General features: G+C 39.8%; 1 protein-coding gene across 2 annotated transcripts in view; it reads left to right on the top strand.

Annotated features, from left to right (window-relative positions):
- The first annotated feature begins 938 nt into the window (after nucleotides 1–938).
- CLIP4 (CAP-Gly domain containing linker protein family member 4) overlaps nucleotides 939–19,577 on the top strand; it is a 63,463-nt gene continuing 44,824 nt past the window's right edge. For both annotated transcript variants that reach the window (XM_041757366.1, XM_041757365.1), the window contains exons 1-5: nucleotides 939–1,121; nucleotides 8,129–8,276; nucleotides 16,081–16,220; nucleotides 17,238–17,331; nucleotides 18,479–18,640. In XM_041757366.1, the coding sequence (XP_041613300.1) occupies nucleotides 8,144–8,276; nucleotides 16,081–16,220; nucleotides 17,238–17,331; nucleotides 18,479–18,640 (529 nt within the window). In that variant the 5' untranslated portion in view covers nucleotides 939–1,121; nucleotides 8,129–8,143. The remainder of the gene's footprint in view (nucleotides 1,122–8,128; nucleotides 8,277–16,080; nucleotides 16,221–17,237; nucleotides 17,332–18,478; nucleotides 18,641–19,577) is intronic.

Genomic DNA, 19,577 nt, shown 5'->3' with positions numbered 1-19,577 from the left:
CCCAGCACTTACCTTTGCTCCTGCAGAGACACAGACATTAATTCATTCAATATCTGCTATTGCCAGGCACTGTGCTTGGTGACCACAGAAGTACAGTGTAGTAATCTGTATATCAGAGCCAGAAGGAGAAGGCCTCAGAGAGAGTGCTACGGTGGAACACTAGTGATTCATTGTTCTAAACCTAGTCGGGAGGAAACAATGGACTCATTAAGTGTCAAGTAACACCTTCTCTTCACTTAGATGACAGAGAACCAGGATGTCAGCGTTTATGTCTGTTGTCACAGCGTCATCATCACCTTCTGGCTCTTGGGGGATGGAGACAGGGACCAAGAGAGAAGAAGGTGAAAAATGAACAAAGCAGTAGGGGAAATAAAGTTCTGGGATGACAACTTAATCCCCTCTTCTGCCTCTACACTGACACCTTTGGGTGGAATTATTCAGCCTGGGTATATACTATCGACTTTGCATTTTATGGTTTAAGACCCCCAAACAGGTTCATTGGCCGATGAGCTTACTCTGGGACAAGCACCGGGTGAGACCCAGGGAAGCCCGAGCAGGTAAAACGCCAGCCCCGCCCTGGGGAAGTCCGCGGGGCCTCTGCAGCCGCAGGGCCTGGCCAGGGGCTCTCCTGGAGGAGGCCGAGAGCGCGCCCCGGGCTGCTGCCCCCAACCTCCTCGCGGCCCCGGGCGCCGCGGGGTTGCTCCCAGGGCCTCCCTCCAGCTGCGGGGAAATACCGGGGCGTCACTACCTCCACGCAAGCTTGGCCCCTAGACCATCCTGATCTGGAGGCCCCACCTTGCGTGCGCCCGGGGGCGCAGGCGGGAGGCGCGCGAGTGCCGACCGTCCCGGCGCGTGCGCGGGGCTGGGGCCGAGGCTTGCGCGCGGCCGGGCTCCTGCACTGCGCGCGCGCCGACCCCGCGTGGGGCCCGGCTCGGCGCGCGCGGAGGCGGCCGGCGGGAGGGGCCGGGCGAGGCGGAGGAGCGGCGCGGCGGGAGCTCGGCGGGAGCTCGGCGGGAGCTCGGCGGCCGCTGGACACGGTCGCGGCGCGGGGCAGCGCGCCTCTCCCTGGCCTCCGCGCCTCTGCGCTCGCCGCCGGCCGTCCCGACAGGACCGGGGAGCAGGTGCGGCGGGAGCGCGCGGGGGCTCGGGCCGGCCGGGCGCGGGGGAGGGGCGCGGGCGCCCGAGGGGGGCTGGCTGCGCGCGGAGGCCGGTGCCGCGGGCTCCCGCAGGCCTCCCTGGGGCGGCGCGGCCCACCCTCGGGGACCTGGGCTGCCCCCTCCGCCGCTCGCGGGCGGCTTAACTTTCGGAGGAAGCAGGTGCGGCGCGGTGTCGGGGCTGCGGCCCCCGCTCTGCCCGGCACCTGGGGGGGTGCCACCCCGCGGCCCCCTGGCACCTGGGGGGGGTGCGACCCGCGGCCCCCTGGCACCTGGGGGGGGTGCGACCCGCGGCCCCCTGGCACCTGGGGGGTTGCGACCCGCGGCCTCCCTGGCACCTGGTGGAGGGGGTGCGACCCGCGGCCTCCCTGGCACCTGGGGGGGGTGCGACCCGCGGCCGCCCTGGCACCTGGGGGGGGGGTGCGACCCGCGGCCGCCCTGGCACCTGGGGGGGGTGCGACCCGCGGCCTCCCTGGCACCTGGGGGGGGGTGCGACCCGCGGCCGCCCTGGCACCTGGGGGGGTGCCCCACGCGCCCCTGCGCTGCGCGCGCTGCGCCGCCCTTGCTCGTCCCGGGGCGAGCCTCCGCACACCCCTCGTGCCTCCCCCTTGCTTCCGAAATTGTTTGAGACCTTTTGGGTTTCTTAACGTGCCAGGGGGAACACGACGCTGAACCAGATGACTTTGCTTCCAGGCATTTGCCGTAGTCCGAGATTCCTTAATTCCAGATCGTGGGAATTGGGAAGGGAAGTTGGGGGCGGCGGGGGGGGGGGCACTTGGCGCCGAGACCTGCCCTAAACACACGTGGTTTTAGACCCTCATCCTTGTAGATTAGATTGATGGGTTCATAACGTCAGCTTTGTTTTAGATGTCAGCTCGTTCATTCACCCAGAGACTAGAGAGGCAGTTTGGATTTAAACTCGGAGACAATGTTTTGATATGTAGCAGAGGATGATATTCTCATGGGTTACTAACTTACTCTGTGTTCCCAGCTAAGCTGCGCTTTATCAGTTTGTAGCAACATCATAGTATCAATCGGTGCCCTTGAAATATTTCAATAAAGAAACATCCCCCAATTACTTGTACTTCATTTTCACACTGGCGCTTGTCACTTATGAGCCTTCTGCAAAATTTAAAGCAAGTTCGTCTAAATGGCGGAAGGTCAGGTGGTGTGGGACGTGGAGCAACTATGGATAGAAAGCAGAGAGCTGTAAATGGTAGAAGTCTAACTTTCTTCATTTTTATTATGGGGAACCCTCCCGGTTCTATCTTATTTTACTAACGTTGATGTGCATTGTTGATACTTTCGTTTGATAATGGACTAAGTGTGCTGTAAGATTAGATCTTGATGTGGAAGGCATATTTTTATCTCAATTTTATAGAAGATTTAGCAAGTGGTATATTATTTGTAGTATTTATTTCGAATATTTCAGATTTACCGGATACAGTTTTCACTAGCAGGCCTTTTAAAAAAGTGATATTTATATGGTGTCTTTCATTGTTTATAAGGACTCTATAATTGAAACATGCACTAGTGATCTTTATGTTATAGAATCAACTCTCTGTTTAAACCTACAAATATCTGGTGACTTGTAGGCTTGTGGTTCCCATGTTAATTATGTATAATTAACTGTGCTGCTGTTGGCTTGCTTTGTCTGTTAACCTTTGTTTCTTGTTTATTTTTCTCTTCCGGAGTTTGAACAGCACTGTTTTCTTTCAGTAGAACTTTCTGCAAGGAGGGAAGTATTTCTGCACTGTTTCAGCAGGGTAGCCACTAGCCATGTGTGGCTTTTGAGTACTTGATGTACTTAATGTAAATAGCCACATGTGGCTGGTAGCTACCTGCTTGGACAGTGCAGATATAAACTCTTAGTCCTTCAGGAAGCTTTCACTGGGCTTCTTGAACCTAGCACTTGTTACAACTATACAGTAATTACAGTTTTCTTATAGGAGTCCTATACTAGGCCCTAATCCATGTGAGACAAGGGCATACCATTGCTATACCTAGCCTAGGAGTTAGTATTTGTTGAGTGACTTAATGAATTTCTTGGGGGCAGGTGTCTTTTTTAATCTTTCTAGGGCTCAGAGCCAACTAAGCATCAAATACTGTAAATACCTGTTTAGTGATTGAATAGATGTGTGTACGTAACACATAAATGGGGTAACTGGAGATGTGACATTTTCAGATTTTTTTCTTATCTTTTTTTGAAGTATAATTAACACAGTGTTGTATCAGTTTCAGGTATGCAGTAAAATGACTTAACAATCGCTGTATTACTCAGTGCTCATCACGATAAGTGTATTCTTAATATTCTTTATCCCTTTCACTCACCCCCCACTCACGTCCCCTCTAACAACCACTAGTGTTCCCTGTTTTTAAGAGTCCGTCCATCCTTTCTTCCCTCTCTCCTTCCTTTCTTCCTTCCTTCCTTCTTTTTGTTTCTTAAATTCCACATATGAGTGAAATCATATGACATTTGTCTTTCTCTGACTTATTTCACTTAGCATTATACCCTCTAGGCCCGTCCATATTGTTGCAAAGGGCAACAATGACTGAGTAATATTTCCCCTCCCCCACCCCCAAACACATCCCACATCTTCCTCATCCATTCATCTATGGATGAGTTGCTCGGGTTGCTACCATATCTTGGCTATTGTACATAATGTTGCAATAAACATAGGGTGCATATAGCTTTTTGAATTAATGTTTTCATTTTCTTTTTTTTTTATAAATATATTTTTTTTAATTTTTATTTATTTATGATAGAGAGAGAGAGAGAGAGAGAGAGGCAGAGACACAGGCAGAGGGAGAAGCAGGCTCCATGCACCGGGAGCCTGACGTGGGATTCGATCCCGAGTCTCCAGGATCGCGCCCTGGGCCAAAGGCAGGCGCCAAACCGCTGCGCCACCCAGGGATCCCTGTTTTCATTTTCTTTGAGTAAATACCTAGTAGTGGAATCACTAGGTCATATTGTAATTCTATTTTAAATTTTTTTCTATTTTTAATTTTTAAAGGATACTTAGAGATATGATTTAAATGCTTATTTTGGTTATAGCACTTTTTCCTGGAACCTAATGAACATAAAGACTCCTGGCAAGATATGATATGAAATTGAATGGAAGGGCCCCATGATTTGAACATGTGTGGATACAGCTTAGATATCCTCTTAGTTGAGTAGCTTAAAGATGCTCCCCCTTGAACCATATTCCAAATAAAATTGAGACTTTCTCTTGATTTCAGTGAGGTTCCTTAGTGAGGCCTACTAGCCCTGAACCACTTTGAAGAAGTTAGTGGGCATCTACACTCACCACCATTCTGTGTTAGGGCATGGGCTGGGAAGCCTTAAAAAGTCATATATATTAGAGCCATGTTACAAGTTGCTTTTTTTCAGAGCTGATTTGAGGTATAGAGGCGGGTGGGATTCCTGTATAAAATTTTGATTTATTTGATTCTAGTTTGACTGAGTTTGATCAGGATCCTAGGTGTCTTAGATCATTAGATCCAGATCGCTTTCAGTAAGGATCCTAAAACTTTATCAAAGTTTTTAGAGGTGTGAAGTTTTCCTAAGTGGGGCAAAAGGTAGAATGCTAGTTTTTCTTTTTAAAAGATTTTATTGATTTTTTTCATTAGAGATACAGAGAGGCAGAGACATAGGCAGAAGGAAAAGCAGGTTCCTTGCAGGGGGCCCTATGCGGGACTCGATCCCTGGACCAGGATCACTCCCTGAGCTGAAGGCATACACTCAACCACCCACTGAGGCACCCAGGCATCCCTGTTGAGTTTTTCTTGAAGAAAAGGAAATGGGACTAGGGAAAAATGCAATGGAGACACAAAGTACAAAGAATGTTCAGTACAGTGATCAGGTAATATTGTAGCTTCTCTGGGCTTGAAGTATTTAGCATGTAAAATGAATTTATTATATCTTGTTGAATGAATCATCTTTCTACCTTGAATCTAAGATTTAATTATTAAATATGTGTAAGACACTAATCTAGCTCCTGTGGCAGGTGACAGTTGTGCAATATACAGTTCTTTAAGGATCTCAACAGCCTACACAGAAATGACAGGTGGTCTCAGGATCACTTTCAAAAAACATTTTTGGGTGAGAAACTCTGCTCTTTGAAAGGGAGGTTTTTAAAGGTGGCATCCTCTTGACCAGCTCAGAAAGATAGCCACTTAATATAGGGATTAGGAATATAAAAAACATGACTGAGTTCCAAAGTATGATTGTTGGAGAATTAGGAATATGAGCAATCCGGGTGGCTCAGCAGTTTAGCGCTGCCTTTGGCCCATGGCGTGGTCCTGGAGACCTGGGATTGAGTCCCATGTCGGGCTCCGTGCATGGAGCCTGCTTCTCCCTCTGCCTGTGTCTCTGCCTCTCTCTCTCTCTCTCTCTCTCTCTCTCTCTCTCTCCTCTGTCTCTTGTTGTCTCTTGTGAATAAATAAAGTCTAAAAAAAAAAAAAGGAATATAAAAACATGACTGAATTCCAAAGTGTGATTGTCATCAGATTAATCTTCTTAAAACACAGTTTGAATCAGGAAACTCTCCTTTTAAAAAATCAGGGGGTTCCAGTGCTTATGGAGTTAAGTGGTTTGGTCTTTGTTTTTTAAAGATTTTATTTATTCATGAGAGACGCAGAGAGAGGCAGAGATACAGGCAGATCGAGAAGCAGGCTCCCCATGGGGAGCCTAATGTGGGACTCCATCCCAGGCCCCTGGATTCATGACCTGAGCCAAAGGCAGATGCTCAACCACTGAGCCACCCAGGTGACCTAAGTGGTTTGGTCTTTGATCAAGTATATAAAATACTCCCAAGTGTAGTTCTAAAAGAAAAGTTACAGCCTTACCACCTACACTGTGCCTTGATGTGCCCAAGTTCCAGCCTATAGTTCCTTTAACATGCTCTTCTTTTAAATTTCTGCCCTGGTTTCTGCCCATTCATCTTTCAAGACCCATCTCCGGCAAAGCTTTCTTCACTGTACCATTTCTGATCATCAGGAGCGCCCATGGCAAATGTTCCTTGACCTTCTGTTTTGGAATGTGTCCCATTCTCTCTCACCCTCTATGGTTATTAGTGCTATTTTTATTCACCCTCGTAGATGGCAAGCTACCAAGCAAGCTTGGGCTGTTACTTTTGTATTCTCTCAAGTATCTATCTAGAATAGTGTGGTGCCTTGTACATAGTGGTTCTTTAACAGCTATTAAACCTTGTTTCTGTCCCTTGACTTTATCTTTTTTTCTGTGTAAAAAGGTAAGTTTTTAGTAAAGCACTGGGACAGAACCCATGGCAGAAAGCACTGCCTGTGTCCCTCAACTTTGAAGGAAGCTTCATACCGTGTATAGAATATTTTGCCCCAATTCGCTGCCAAGGAAGCAGAGACCAACAAGTAGAAATCCTGAGTTAACTTTTAGCACTGGGAAGCCATAATATTGAAGAACGGCTGTTTTCAGGATGTGTGTTACTTTTTGGAATTTAAGTATTTGAAGAAGATCACCTTGCTGTGTGGTACTAGTCCCTTGTTATTTTCCTGTTTATGTGGCAGAGTTACTATTAAAATGATTCAAATCATTGGGTGACAAGTAACTTCACCATCTAGGAGAACCTGAATACCTTTAACATAGTTAACACTGGATTAGCTTCTTTAATATAGAATATGCATGCATCATATAAGCATGCATTTTATGAGAAAAAAAAAGAAATCACTTTACCAGTTCTTGCTGGTCTTCAGAAAACACAAGAATCAAGTTGGACAGAAACCAGTTAGCTCAGAGAGGGGACTGTTTCTTCGGAGGAGGGTGGTTATGGTGGGGGTAAAGATGGTTAAGTTAGAGACAGGACTAGTTAACTAAGTCTAATAGAACACACAGTAATACCTAGCATGGCATTATCTGGTGGCATAAGCTATCAGTTAACTATCCTGATTTATTCTTTCTACTAAAATGGTCTAAATTCATTTGTATTTAGTTTTTAATACAGATTTTTGCTTATATTTAAAACAGACATAGAAATTCATAATATTTCAGATTTTAAAGATTTGATACAAAAGAAATTGGATGCTTTTTACCTTTATTTTGTAGTTTTACTAACATTTTCTCCACCTTCTGTGCCATTTCTATATGAGCTGGGCTGCGGCAGCAGCCCCCTTTAGAGCACATTTAGTCTAAGCTCTCATGTTTTCTGGGAAAAAGAGGTAATATAATTGATGTGGTTTACAAGGCATGGCCTTCTAACTTCTGCTCGGATAGACTGAATAGGTCTTATACATTGGTAAAAAGTGAACAATGGCAGTAAGCTCTTAGACCCATATCTGTATAAGCTATGTGATTGATTTTTCAGGAAGGTTTTCTGGGATGTCAGAAAATAATGAGAACATCCTAAACTAGATTGTTTTCATGTGATGATGAGCACATGACATGAGCTATTGGATGATAGATAATATAACCTGTGTCAGATCCCATGATAGAGATATATCTACAAGGAATGTTATGTCCCTTTGTTACTGTGAGTAAAGAGAAGTTCATCCATTTAGATTAACTCAGCATTTTAAAAAAGTTTTCATCTATTATTGGGAAATACATAGCTTTTTATGTATTGAGACTTCCCAAGCTTTGAGTAAAAGGATTACGTGTCTGTAAGAGATGTGTGAAGCAACATATATTCTTCAACAACAGTTTGCTGAAAGAAAGTTTTGTTTTCCCCTTCCTCTCTAAAAGAGATTTTTGAAGGTTGAAATTTACAGTGTCAATAGATTGGGGTACCTGGCTAGCTCAGTCAGGGGAGCATGCAACAGTTAATCTTGGGGTAAGTTTGAGTCCCATGTTGGATATAGAGATTCCTTTCAAAAATAAGATCTTAAAAAAAGTTAATAGGTTATATATTAAAAGAAAATAGGCCTTTTTTTGTGATTGAAGGCAATCATTATATGTTGCATACAAGTATAATAGATACACTTTTTTCTCCCTCTCGTTAAAGGTGGCTTTCTAGAAGATGACCATAGAGGACCTTCCAGATTTTCCAGTAGAAGGAAATTCTTTGATTGGAAGATACCCATTTTTATTTCCAGGTTCTGAGACACCAGTTGTTTTTTCCATATCTGCAGCACCCATGCCTTCGGACTGTGGTACGTCAGGTAGCTGTGTGTGATTTCCTGTGACCTGGAGACTTGACTTTTGTCTTATGGCATTTGCGTTCATAATTTTTCCTAAAACCCTTTGCCATAGTTTTCATAAAATTGCTAGTTTTCCTTTTTCAAAAATACAATTGCTTATTGCCTTTTCTGTGTCTTAAGCTAAATGCCTTATTTTGCTGTCAGCATTTTTATTATGTAAAAACGTTCATTTTAAGCACCATGATGGATTTAGAGGATCTTATTTTTAGAAGGCAGTAGTGCTTAGACATCTAGCATTCTTTTGCTATTGATAAATTTATTTTGGTTAAATATTCTGACTTGCTTAAATATATTTATTAAGACAAAACAAAATATTGTGAGCTAGCCATCTCTAAGGGCCCTGCTGTCTCTGAAATGCTAGGCCCTAACTTACCAAATAATCACTGCTAAAATGATCCAAATTTGGGTGACAGTGTAACAAGTCATGTGTTTCAGTACATAAGCAAGCATAATTTGGGTCCTGTCTCAGTTGTCTTCCATTGTAATTACAATGTATACACAAATATAATAAAACTTAAAAAAAAAAGCCATGTTACTTAGATAGTGTGAGACCTTTCCCTGGAATATGGAGAGGGATTGGGTCATATTTCAATCAGTTCACTTAAATCTCCTTTATAAAATGTAAATTTATAACTACTCTAGTTTTTACCTATTTAGGCTTATTTTCCCACAACTGTATTTTACAGGTAGTTGATAAAGGAATAAAAGAAAACCAGTAGATAAATTTTATAGATTTGTTACATTTTTAGCTTATTTAGAATTTTTCAAGTCAAGTATTGGGTCATCATTTCAAATTGTCTTTGGAGGCAGAGATTATGCAGTTTCTATTATTTTTTGTTATTTTTTGGTTTGGAAATGCAATTTTTAAATATTAGTAGATACAAAACTATTAGAGAATTTTTCTCTTTAGTCATATCCATTCTAATAATTACTCATTTCCAAGTTCAGATTCTATAGCAGCTTACCTTGCAGTCATCAAAAGTATTACATAAAACCTGTGCCTAGATCATGGGAGTTATTCACATCTTTTACAAAACGTGGACTGGGTTTGTTTTCACATATAACAGAATCAATTATGTGGGAAAACCCTTAACTAAAGCACTTTGTACCTTGCTTATGGCACTTATTTCATTCTATCCCGAGTCATAATTGTCTTATTTCCTTTCCTAGACTATAGCTCTTTGGGATGGGTTAGCAATCAATCATGCTTTGTTTTAATCTTATTAAATCACTTATATTAGTTCACTAATATAGTGATCTGTTGATTAGCTACTTAGTCAGTGTTTGTTGAATAAATATATTGAATGTAAGATGATAATGGCTATTGACCCCTTTGTATAACTGAAATTAAGCATTACCTGTATGCTTTGAATTATACATTCTTAGAATGTACCTGTAGGTCAACTTTCCCTAGTCACTTCTTAGTCTAGAAATTCTATTTTCAGGATCTCTGACAAATAACCACTCAGCCACTTGGATAACTTCATTAGTGGGAAACTAATAGTCCATTTCATGGTTAAAAGGTTTTAGTTGTGATATAATTGTTTTTGTATCTAGACTCAAAGTATGTCTCTGTGAAACTCTGGCCAACCAGTACTAGTTTTTGATATGTGGAACACACTTCTTTATAGGATAGCCTTCATATTTGGAGATAATTTGAATATTTTTATTTAGCCTGTACTTCCTTAGGCTTCATCAGTGCCTCGGTGTCAGGATTTCTGGATCCTTTCATCCTAGTTGTTGCCTTCTTATAGGACAATATAGTCAGTGTCCCCTTGAAAAGTGGCATCTTGAATTGTATTTACTAGGTATTTATTGAGGGCCTATTATGAGTGCTAGGTACTGTCCCGGATGCTGGGGATAGCACAGTGACCAAGGCAGACATTTTAGTGGGAAAAGACGATAAGCAAATTAATAAACAAAACATGAATATTATAGATTTTAATGAATTTTGTGGAGAAAAGAAACGAGGTGCTATGATAGAGGATATTGGAGCAGAGTCTATTGTAGATGAGGTGGTCATCTGGAATCAGAAGAAGTTGGTCACAAGAGGAGCCTGGAGAGAAGTGTTCCAGGCAGAAGAATCCTAAATTAAAGGCACAGAGTTGGGGGGAAAAACTTTGGTATATCCTAAGAATTAATGGAAGGCCATTGTGGCTGAGAAGCAAAGTGGTTGAGGGGCAGAATGACAGGAGAGGAAGTTGGAGAGGAAGGCAGGGGGCAGATCATGCAGGATTATTTAGGCCTTGGTAAAGAATTTGTATTTTATGCTGAGCCTAATGAGGACCATTGAATGTGAGACAGATTAAAACAAGAAACAAGGACAAACCAACCTGCACAAACCAGAGCTTAAACGTGCAGTTCAGTGTTGATTCTCCACGTGGTTACCCTGCAAGGCAATAAAAAGATTTTTGGAATCTTTTGCTTTGAATGTCCTCAGAGCCTGTTTACACAGAACCTATATCAAATACGTTATAATCCCTATGACATGTTGTTACTATTTTTCCTAGAGAATGAGTTACTTCTTAAAGGGATTGAAGTAATAGTAACACATCCTATTTGCCCATGTAGTTACCATTTTCCAGTATTCTTTTTTTTTTCATTTTCCAGTATTCTTTATTGTGCAGATCTGGATTTCTAGTTGATACCATTTTCTTTCTGCCTGAAGGGCTTCCTTTAACATTTCATGTAGTGTGGATCTGCTTTTGGGGATCGCCTGCAGTTTGCAGATGTCTACGAACATCTTTATGATCCTTTCTCTTTTGAGGAATATGTTTACTGAGTATAGAATTCTAGGTTAATAGTTCTTCTTCTTTCAGTGCCTAAAGATGTTGTTCTGTTGTCTTTTTACTTGCATTGTTGCTGATAGGAAATCTGCTATCATTTTTGTTTCTCTGAATGTAATGCAGCTTTTTCCCCCCTCTGGCTGCTTTTAAGATTTTCTCTTTTATCATTGGTTTTGAGCAATTTTACTATGATGTTCCTTAGTGTAATTTTCTTTATGTTTTTCTGTGTGAACAGAAGAAGGGTTTATGAAGTTTCTCGGAACTGTGAGTTTCAGTTTTCATCAAGTTTGGGTGATCATTATCTCTTCAAATATTTTTTCTTACCCCTGGCCCTTTCAGACACTCTGGTTCCATGAACATTAGACCACCTGAAGCTGTCCCACAGCTCACTGATACTTTTGTCATATTTTAAAAATTCTTTTTGTATTTCATTTTGGACAGTTTCTGTTGCTGTGTCTTCAAGTTCATTAATCTTTTCTTCTGCAATGTCTGATCAGCTGATGATCTCATCCAGTGTAGTTTTCATCTTAGATGCTGTTTTCATCTCTCAGGTTTGATTTGGGTTTCATATCATCCATGTCTCTAACCTTTTGAACATTCAGAATAGCTGTTTCAATGTTCCTTTCTGTTAATTATACTTTTGTGTCAACTCTAGGTATGTTTCAGTTGGTTATCCCTGAAAATGGGTCATCTTTTCTCCTTTCTTTGCATGCCTGGCAATCTGTGATTGGATGTCAGACATTGTGAATTTACCTGTTGGGTCTTGGATATTTTCCTACTCCTGTAACTATTCTTGAATTTTATTGTGGGATGCAGTTAAGTTCCTTGGAGAGATTGACCGTTTTTAAGTCTTGTTTCATGATTTGTTAGGTGGTTCTGGAGCAGTGCTAATCTGGGACTAATTATTCATCACTCTTCAGTACTCTACCCAGTGCCCTGTGAATGTTGTTTTGTCTTTTTTGGTAGAAACTGGCACTATTTTATTTTTTAAATTTTATTTACTTTTAATTTAAATTCAATTTAATTAATATATAGTGTATTATTAGTTTCAGAGGTAGAATTTAGTGATTCATCAGTTACATATAACGCCCAATGCTCATTCCATCAAGTGTCCTCCTTAATGCCCATCACCCAGTTACTGCATCCCCCGCCCACCTCCCCTCAGTGTGTTTCCTATAGTTAAGAGTCTCTTAGGGTTTGTCTCCCTCTCTGTTTTTGTCTTATTTTTCCTTCTCTTCTATGTTTGTTTTGTTTCTTAAATTCCACATGTGAGTGAGATCATATGATATTTGTCTTTCTCTGACTTATTTTGCTTAGTATAATACCCTCTAGTTCTATCCATATCATTGCAAATGGCAAGATTTCCTTCTTTTTGATGGGTAATATTCCTGTGTGTGTGTGTGTGTGTGTGTGTGTGTATGTGTGTATACCACATCTTCTATATCCATTCATCCAAACAGACACTATTTTAGACCTTTTATGAGCACTGGGCTCTGATCTTTTTAATCCTTTAGGATGGTTCTTTCTCTTACCTCAGGTGCTCCTCATAAGCATATGTTAAATATTCAAGAAAACCCTCCATAGAGTTTTTGGGTTCTCTTGCTGTGTATCTCTCTCCTCTCTGATGCTTGTCCCTTTGCACTGTTGCTCCCCTGATTTCCTTGGCTCTCAGTGTTGTCTCAACTCAGAGAGTCTTCTGCACTTCTCTTGGTTTCCACCTCTCTGCACTGAGACCTAGAAACTCTCCAGGCAGATACCTGGGGTAATTGTAAGACCCACCATATTTGTGTCCTGTCTCTTATCATCATTGTCTTTCATTGCCTTGATGTCCAGTATCCTTGAAAACTGAATTTCATCGATTTCCTTTGGTTTTTTGTTGTTTCAGGCAGAAGGGTTTATATGGTCCTCATTACTCCATCCTGACATGAAGTGGGACAGTCCCCCTCCCCACTTTCTTTGGATTAAAGCTTTTAAAAACTTTCCCCTTTATGGAAGCTTAAACTTTGGATTTAGTAGATTTGTTAATATGTAGTATAGCATTGACTCAAACACTTTTAACAGTTGTGTGATCTTAGGCAAATTACTTATTTTCTCTGTCCCTTATTTGTTCCTTCTATTTCCTTTTTGATGAAATAAGAACAATAATAGTACTTACCTCATGTGGTCATTATGAGGATTAAACTAGGCAAAATATATAAAGTGCATAGTACAGTCCCTGGCTTCTGTTAGCTACTTAACAAGTGTAACATACTGTCATATTTAATATCTACTGTTTGCCATCACCTCAGTATATAATTACTGAAACATTATTATATGCTTTATTATTTACTGGGCTACTGTCCCCTCTCCCTATTCAGGTCGTTATTATTTTTTTTTAATTCAAATATTCTTGTTTATTTATCTTACATTTACTTTTTAGATTTTTGGTGCTCAAAGTGTGGTCCTTAGTTTGGTAGAATTGACATCACTGGGAGCCTGTTATAAATGCAATTCCAGGCCCCACTTGAGATTTACTGGGTCAGAATTTACACTGTAACAAGATTCCTAGGAAATTCCTGTCCACTTTAATATTTGAGAAGCTCTGCTACTGATGAACCATAGAATAATTTTGTATCTCCTCTCACAGATAAATCCTGGTGAGGTTTTTGATTAGAATTGAAATTATTTAAATAAATACTTTTTGTAAAATTGGCAGCTTTAAATATTTTATTTTTTAGTTCAGTGACACGATGTCTCACTCCATTTAAATCACTCTCCTCATCCAATTTTTTAAAAATAAGTCTCACACATTCATTGGCATGTTTGTTACTTTTATTGAGATTGTATGTGGGATGCTTTTCCCATTGTTTGTCATTTCTAAAAAATAGGAAATCATATAAAAATGCGCAAAATATAGTAGTAGCAAACATATATGTCACACATATCCACCATCAGAAAGAGTACGTATTAGCATTTTGTCTTTTTTCCTGTAGCTCTTGTTTTTTAGTTACAAGAAAACCTTAAAGTTGAAATTCCTTCTGTTTTCTTTTGGTCCTATTCCCCTTGCTCTCCAGAGGCACCACTATCTCATATTTAGTATGACTATTCCAGGTTGTATTATTATGTATTTGCTACATAGGTGAGCATACTTAAATAATATGTAGTATTGTTTTGTGTATTTGTAATTTTATGTAAATTGTAGAAATTATATTATTTTGCAGCTTATTTTATCAATCACTATGTTTTTTGAGACCTATTGTTATCAACTCACAATTTAGAGATCTAATTCATTTCTTTCGTTGTTAAAAAGCAAAAGATGGACTATGCCAATTCTATCCATTCCTTTATGGAGAGATGTTTCAGCCCGGCTTTTTTTGCCATTATAATTAATGTTAGAGTAAGAATTCTTGAACGTATCTCCTGTGGACACATGCAGAAGAGTTTCTAGGTATATATTTAGAAATTTATCTACTATAAATGCCCAGTGCTTAGAAAAGGGACTAATCCATAACTATTTATTGAATAGATAATCAGCTAGACACCCCTACCCTGTCTAGTCAGCTGCTGTTTATAAGAAATGTACCCAAAGTGATGTTCAAAAAACCATGCAAGGTAGTTCTCTATGTTGGATACCAGTTCTTTTCTTAGTCTTCCTTTCTGAACCTAGAGGGCCATTCTGTTGTCTAAGGTTTTAGGTACTATCTCATTCTAGTTTTTGGTATTTCTGATTCTCTCCCAATGGACTGCTGTTCCTCCTTTATATACACATCGATGGTTTTGTGCTTTTCCACTCACCTTTCAGTTATCCTGATTCTAAAAGTATGAATTGTCTATATAGTATAATTTTGGAAAATATCTGAAAATGCAAACAGCATAAAAAACCCCAAAACCATGAATCCCACTACTCATGTATTCTGTTAAAAGCTGCTTCAAAAGTGAATTCTCTTAGGCAGCATAATAGAGGAAAGAAGATAGACTTTGGGTGCAGATTTGGTTGGTTTTCTATCCTAGATGTGCCACTTACTAGCTGTGTAATTTGGAGCAAGTATTATTTGGTCTGAGCTTTGGTTTCTTTACCTGCAAAACGAGAAGAATAATACCTCCCAGGTAAGGTGTTTGTGAGGACTCGTAAGGTGTTTGGTAAATTGTAAGCATTCAGCAAATGTTCAGTAATGCTTTCCTTCTTCGGGTGCTTCTGGTTTTTTAGACCCCCCCCCCCCCACCGCCCCTGCCTTTTTTGGATTATTTGAGAGAGAGTAGAATCTATTCTCTTTTGTTCTCTAGCCATTGGATGACCAAAGTTTTTTTGTGAATCTTAGAGAAGTCTTAAGAGATATTTAGATCATGTTCAATTTTGCTAGCATTCCTATGTTTTTACTAATACAAATTCCCAAATGACCAGGCACTCTGTCCCAAGGTTTCACTTCTGTATTGCTAGATGTTGTTGCCTTACCAGGTGGCATGGCAGTTCTCATGCTTTGTCAGCAGGTAAAAAAGTAATGCCTGTTTCTTATGGAAAATTAGGCAAATACAGAGAAGTAAAAAGAGTATTTAAAATTGTACACTACTTGATATCTTGGCATTTTCCCCCTCTTATGTGTGTTTAATTATAGATGTGAATCTACTGTTCATGATATATTTATGTTGAGAACTGAAGATATTGATAAGATTTGATAAATTTTCTGTGCCTTAGAAGTAGTTCTTGGAAAGTTTAGCATTTGAGATAGGTGAGCTCACGTATTTCTTCTGTCTGTAATAAAATGTGGTGTTATACACAGAAATCTTGTTCCCACAACAATTCAGGAATGCTGCATACTTTCTGGATCTCTTGACTTTGGTTTTGAAAATTGCTTAAGGGAAAACCTACTTTTTCTAGCATCTAAAAATATCTGTATTATTTGAGCCCTGGTCTTATTGTTTATTATTTTCAACATATTTATTTGGAACTTTTAATAAGTTTAATTTACACCTTTTTTTTCAATTTCAAACAGAGTTTTCTTTCTTTGATCCTAATGACACATCATGCCAGGAAATTCTCTTTGATCCTAAAACTTCTGTATCGGAATTATTTGCCATTTTAAGACAATGGGTTCCTCAAGTCCAGCAAAACATTGACATTATTGGAAATGAGGTAAGGAATTCTTCCATTTTGTATTGTTAGAATTGTTAATTGTATAGATGCTCCCCTCTCTACCCTCAAACCCCATCCCTGAATGGAAAGGTGGTGATAAATGAGAAACCTTTTAGAGATTCTGATGGTTGGTCTTTGTATCTCTGGGCTTTGCATGGGGCAGTTGAGTTGGTATTGTACGTTCTTTCCACTGTTCTCTCATGCTCTTCACTTGGTTATGCCTGGAGTTCCCATGGTAGAGATTCTTGGTGGCAGCAGGCGTTTTTCCATACTTCCTTCTTTGTACAAGTTAATTTTGTAGACTTAATTAATTAATTAATTAATTTTAAAAAGATTTTTAAAATTTATCCATTTGAGAGAAAGAAAGAGCATACAAGCAAGGGGGAGGGTCATAGGGAGAGGGAGAAGCCGACTTCCCGCTAAGCAGAAAGCCCTCATCCCAGGATCTTGGGATCATGATCTGAGCTGAAGGCAAATGCTTAACCAACTGAGTCACCCAGGTGCCCCAATTTTGTAGACTTAAAAAATATATATTTCATGAGGAGATTTGATTACCAGTATATGTTTTATCTATACTTTTGGGTGGTCTGGTAAATATCTAGGCTTAAATAAAGTTTTAAAAAATCTTTGATTTTTTGAAGGAGGGGAGAAAGAATAACTGTTTTTTTTTTTTGACCTGCATATCATCATGTTTTAAGAAGAGAGACATTGTCTCTCATGTAAGAAGATAGAGCTTATGTAGAAAGACAATTTTGCTTATCCTTTGAGAAGTTAGGGACATATTTGTAGTGCCAGATTAGCTTGGAATAGTCTTTAAGAATTCCCTTTAGTCTAGTGACAAATTATTTTCATTATGGCTGTTGGATGCAGAATTTAAAATTTATTTAAGAGAAGCCAGTTCTAGCTACTCATTTTATTGAGAACTAATTCCGATAGGATTGACTAACTTGATTCTCAGCATGAGTTTGAAATCAGTTTTTAATAGTTATATTATCATATTTTCCTGGGTTTCCTCAGATTCTCAAGAGAGGCTGCAATGTGAATGACAGAGATGGATTGACAGACATGACTCTTTTACATTACACTTGCAAATCTGGAGCTCATGGTATTGGTAAGTGTGTGGCGAATCTGCTAGTGGCTTCAGGATCTGTATTTGTGTTTGTATAAGCTATGTTTAGGCCAACCAGAGTCCCTGGGGGGCACCTAGCCGATGATGTAATACCCCCTGAACAGGCAGGCATTCAATTGATTCCTCCTAAAAATCTTGTTCCCTACCTACCTTTCTCTCAGTGTGGGTGTGGGAGTGTCGTTGTAGTCTCCTGATATTTCCCACGTTTTCTAGAGCAGGCTTCTTGGCTGCATTCTTGCTAGGTGAGAGTAAGTGGTAACACCCTAGAACATTCCTGAGAGTTTACAGCAAGATTAGACAATCCAAGCTTTTCCCCAAGCATCCCAGTTCCCACAGACCTCAGTCTTTAGGCCTAAGGAGTAGTCCTTTATATCTAACATATATGCATATATTTTTCCAGATTGGTGTTCGGTGCTTTACCATTGTATAAACCTGCCTCTGTTGCTTAACTACATATTATGAATATCTCTCCCTGTTTCAGTAGTCTGATATAGTGCTTCTTAAGCTGTTGATGGTGAGGGACTTTTCCCCCCTACAATCCATAACAGACTGATTCTTTTTGTAAAAAAAAAAAGGAATTGAAATAGAAAAATGAAATAAAGACATGAAATACAAGCCCAATTGTTTTTCAAAATGCATGAAATTACATTTCAATTAATATATTCTGAAGAAATGATTTCATGGGGAAAAAGAAAAGGGTTATCAAAAGGACAGAGAAATTACAGTTTGGGACTGGTAGTGGTCCACTGAGTAGCACTGATTTAATGCATTGCTTTTAATGGTTTTATAGTATTCCACTATGTGGATCACTTACAATTTAATCAATTTCACATTATTGCACTTTTAGGATAAAATAATTTATTTGTATTTATTTATAGAGTAGTCCAGTTTTTAAATTTTATTCATAGTAAAAAATGCTGTGATGAGCATCCTCACAGCTAAGTGTTTATTTATCCATATCTGTAAGAATGATTATTTTCTTAGAACACATTCCTTGTAAGTGAAATTTTTGAGGTGTGTGGGTATATTCCATATGGTATTTGCTTTGGCTCTTTAAATAAAATAGATTGTCATCCATTGGAGCTTCAGTTTGTACTGAAAAAAAAATAATCTAGAAAACTTTCTTTAGGTGATATTGATACAGCTGTAAAATTTGCAACTCAGCTCATCGATCTGGGAGCCGACGTCAGCTTGCGGAGTCGCTGGACCAATATGAATGCTCTGCATTACGCAGCTTATTTTGATGTTCCTGAGCTTATAAAAGTGATTTTGAAGACGTCTAAACCAAAAGGCAAGTACTACAAGATCACCTTTAGACATTACTGATTGACTATTTTATTAGTGGCATAAAAATTAAAATTCAAAGAGATTTTTGCTTCTGATCCATCTTGTTCCATATGACCTCTTATCCCATTTTTTTTCCAGGAATAGTTTAGTGTATCTTTATTGAAGACTAATTGCTGTCATTAAACAGAAGACATTACAGAGAGATACAAAACAAAGTCATGTTCTCTGGGTTTTTTACATCTCTGCAAATTCCCCAGTATCACATGGATTTTTATCAAGCGTAATTGAATCTGTATAATTTTGGCATATAATTCTTTTGTCTTGAATAGCCAGAAATAGAGTAGGAAAGCTGTCAGAGCTAAGCATTGGAATCATAAAGAGTATTTTAGATTGCATTTGGTTCTAAAATTCCAATTCCATTAAAGGATACAAATTCAGGGTATTTTTTCCCCCTTCCCGTTTTGGTGGTGATATCCTAAAATTGAATTCAGACTGTCAAAATTATGGTCCCTGGTATTTCGACTTTCTTTCTGGTCCTCTCAGTGGGTCAGTTTTCTTTCTTTTTCTTTTTTTCTTTTTTTAATTTTTTTTTATTAGAGTTCAATTTGCCAACATATTGCATAACACCCAGTGCTCATCCCGCCAAGTGTCCCCCCTCGGTGCCCATCACCCAATCACCCCAACTCCCTGCCCACCTCCCCTTCCACTACCCCTTGTTCATTTCCCAGAGTTGGGTGTCTCTCATGTTTTGTCACCCTCACTGATACTTTCACTCAAATAGGTCAGTTTTCTATTGAGGAAAAAATGAGACAGTAATATTACTCAGTTAAAGGTGAGTAGTGTACAGGGTTTTCCCCATTTGTAGATTTGTTTTAGAGATTCAGTAGCTGAATTTCCCAGAATGTTTGTTTCTTACTCTCATTTGTAATATTGTCCATTTT

This window comes from Vulpes lagopus, chromosome 5, assembly GCF_018345385.1.
Source record: "Vulpes lagopus strain Blue_001 chromosome 5, ASM1834538v1, whole genome shotgun sequence".
Taxonomy (NCBI): domain Eukaryota; kingdom Metazoa; phylum Chordata; class Mammalia; order Carnivora; family Canidae; genus Vulpes; species Vulpes lagopus.
Note: the sequence above shows the minus strand (reverse complement) of the source record. Positions and strands in the feature narration are given on the sequence as shown.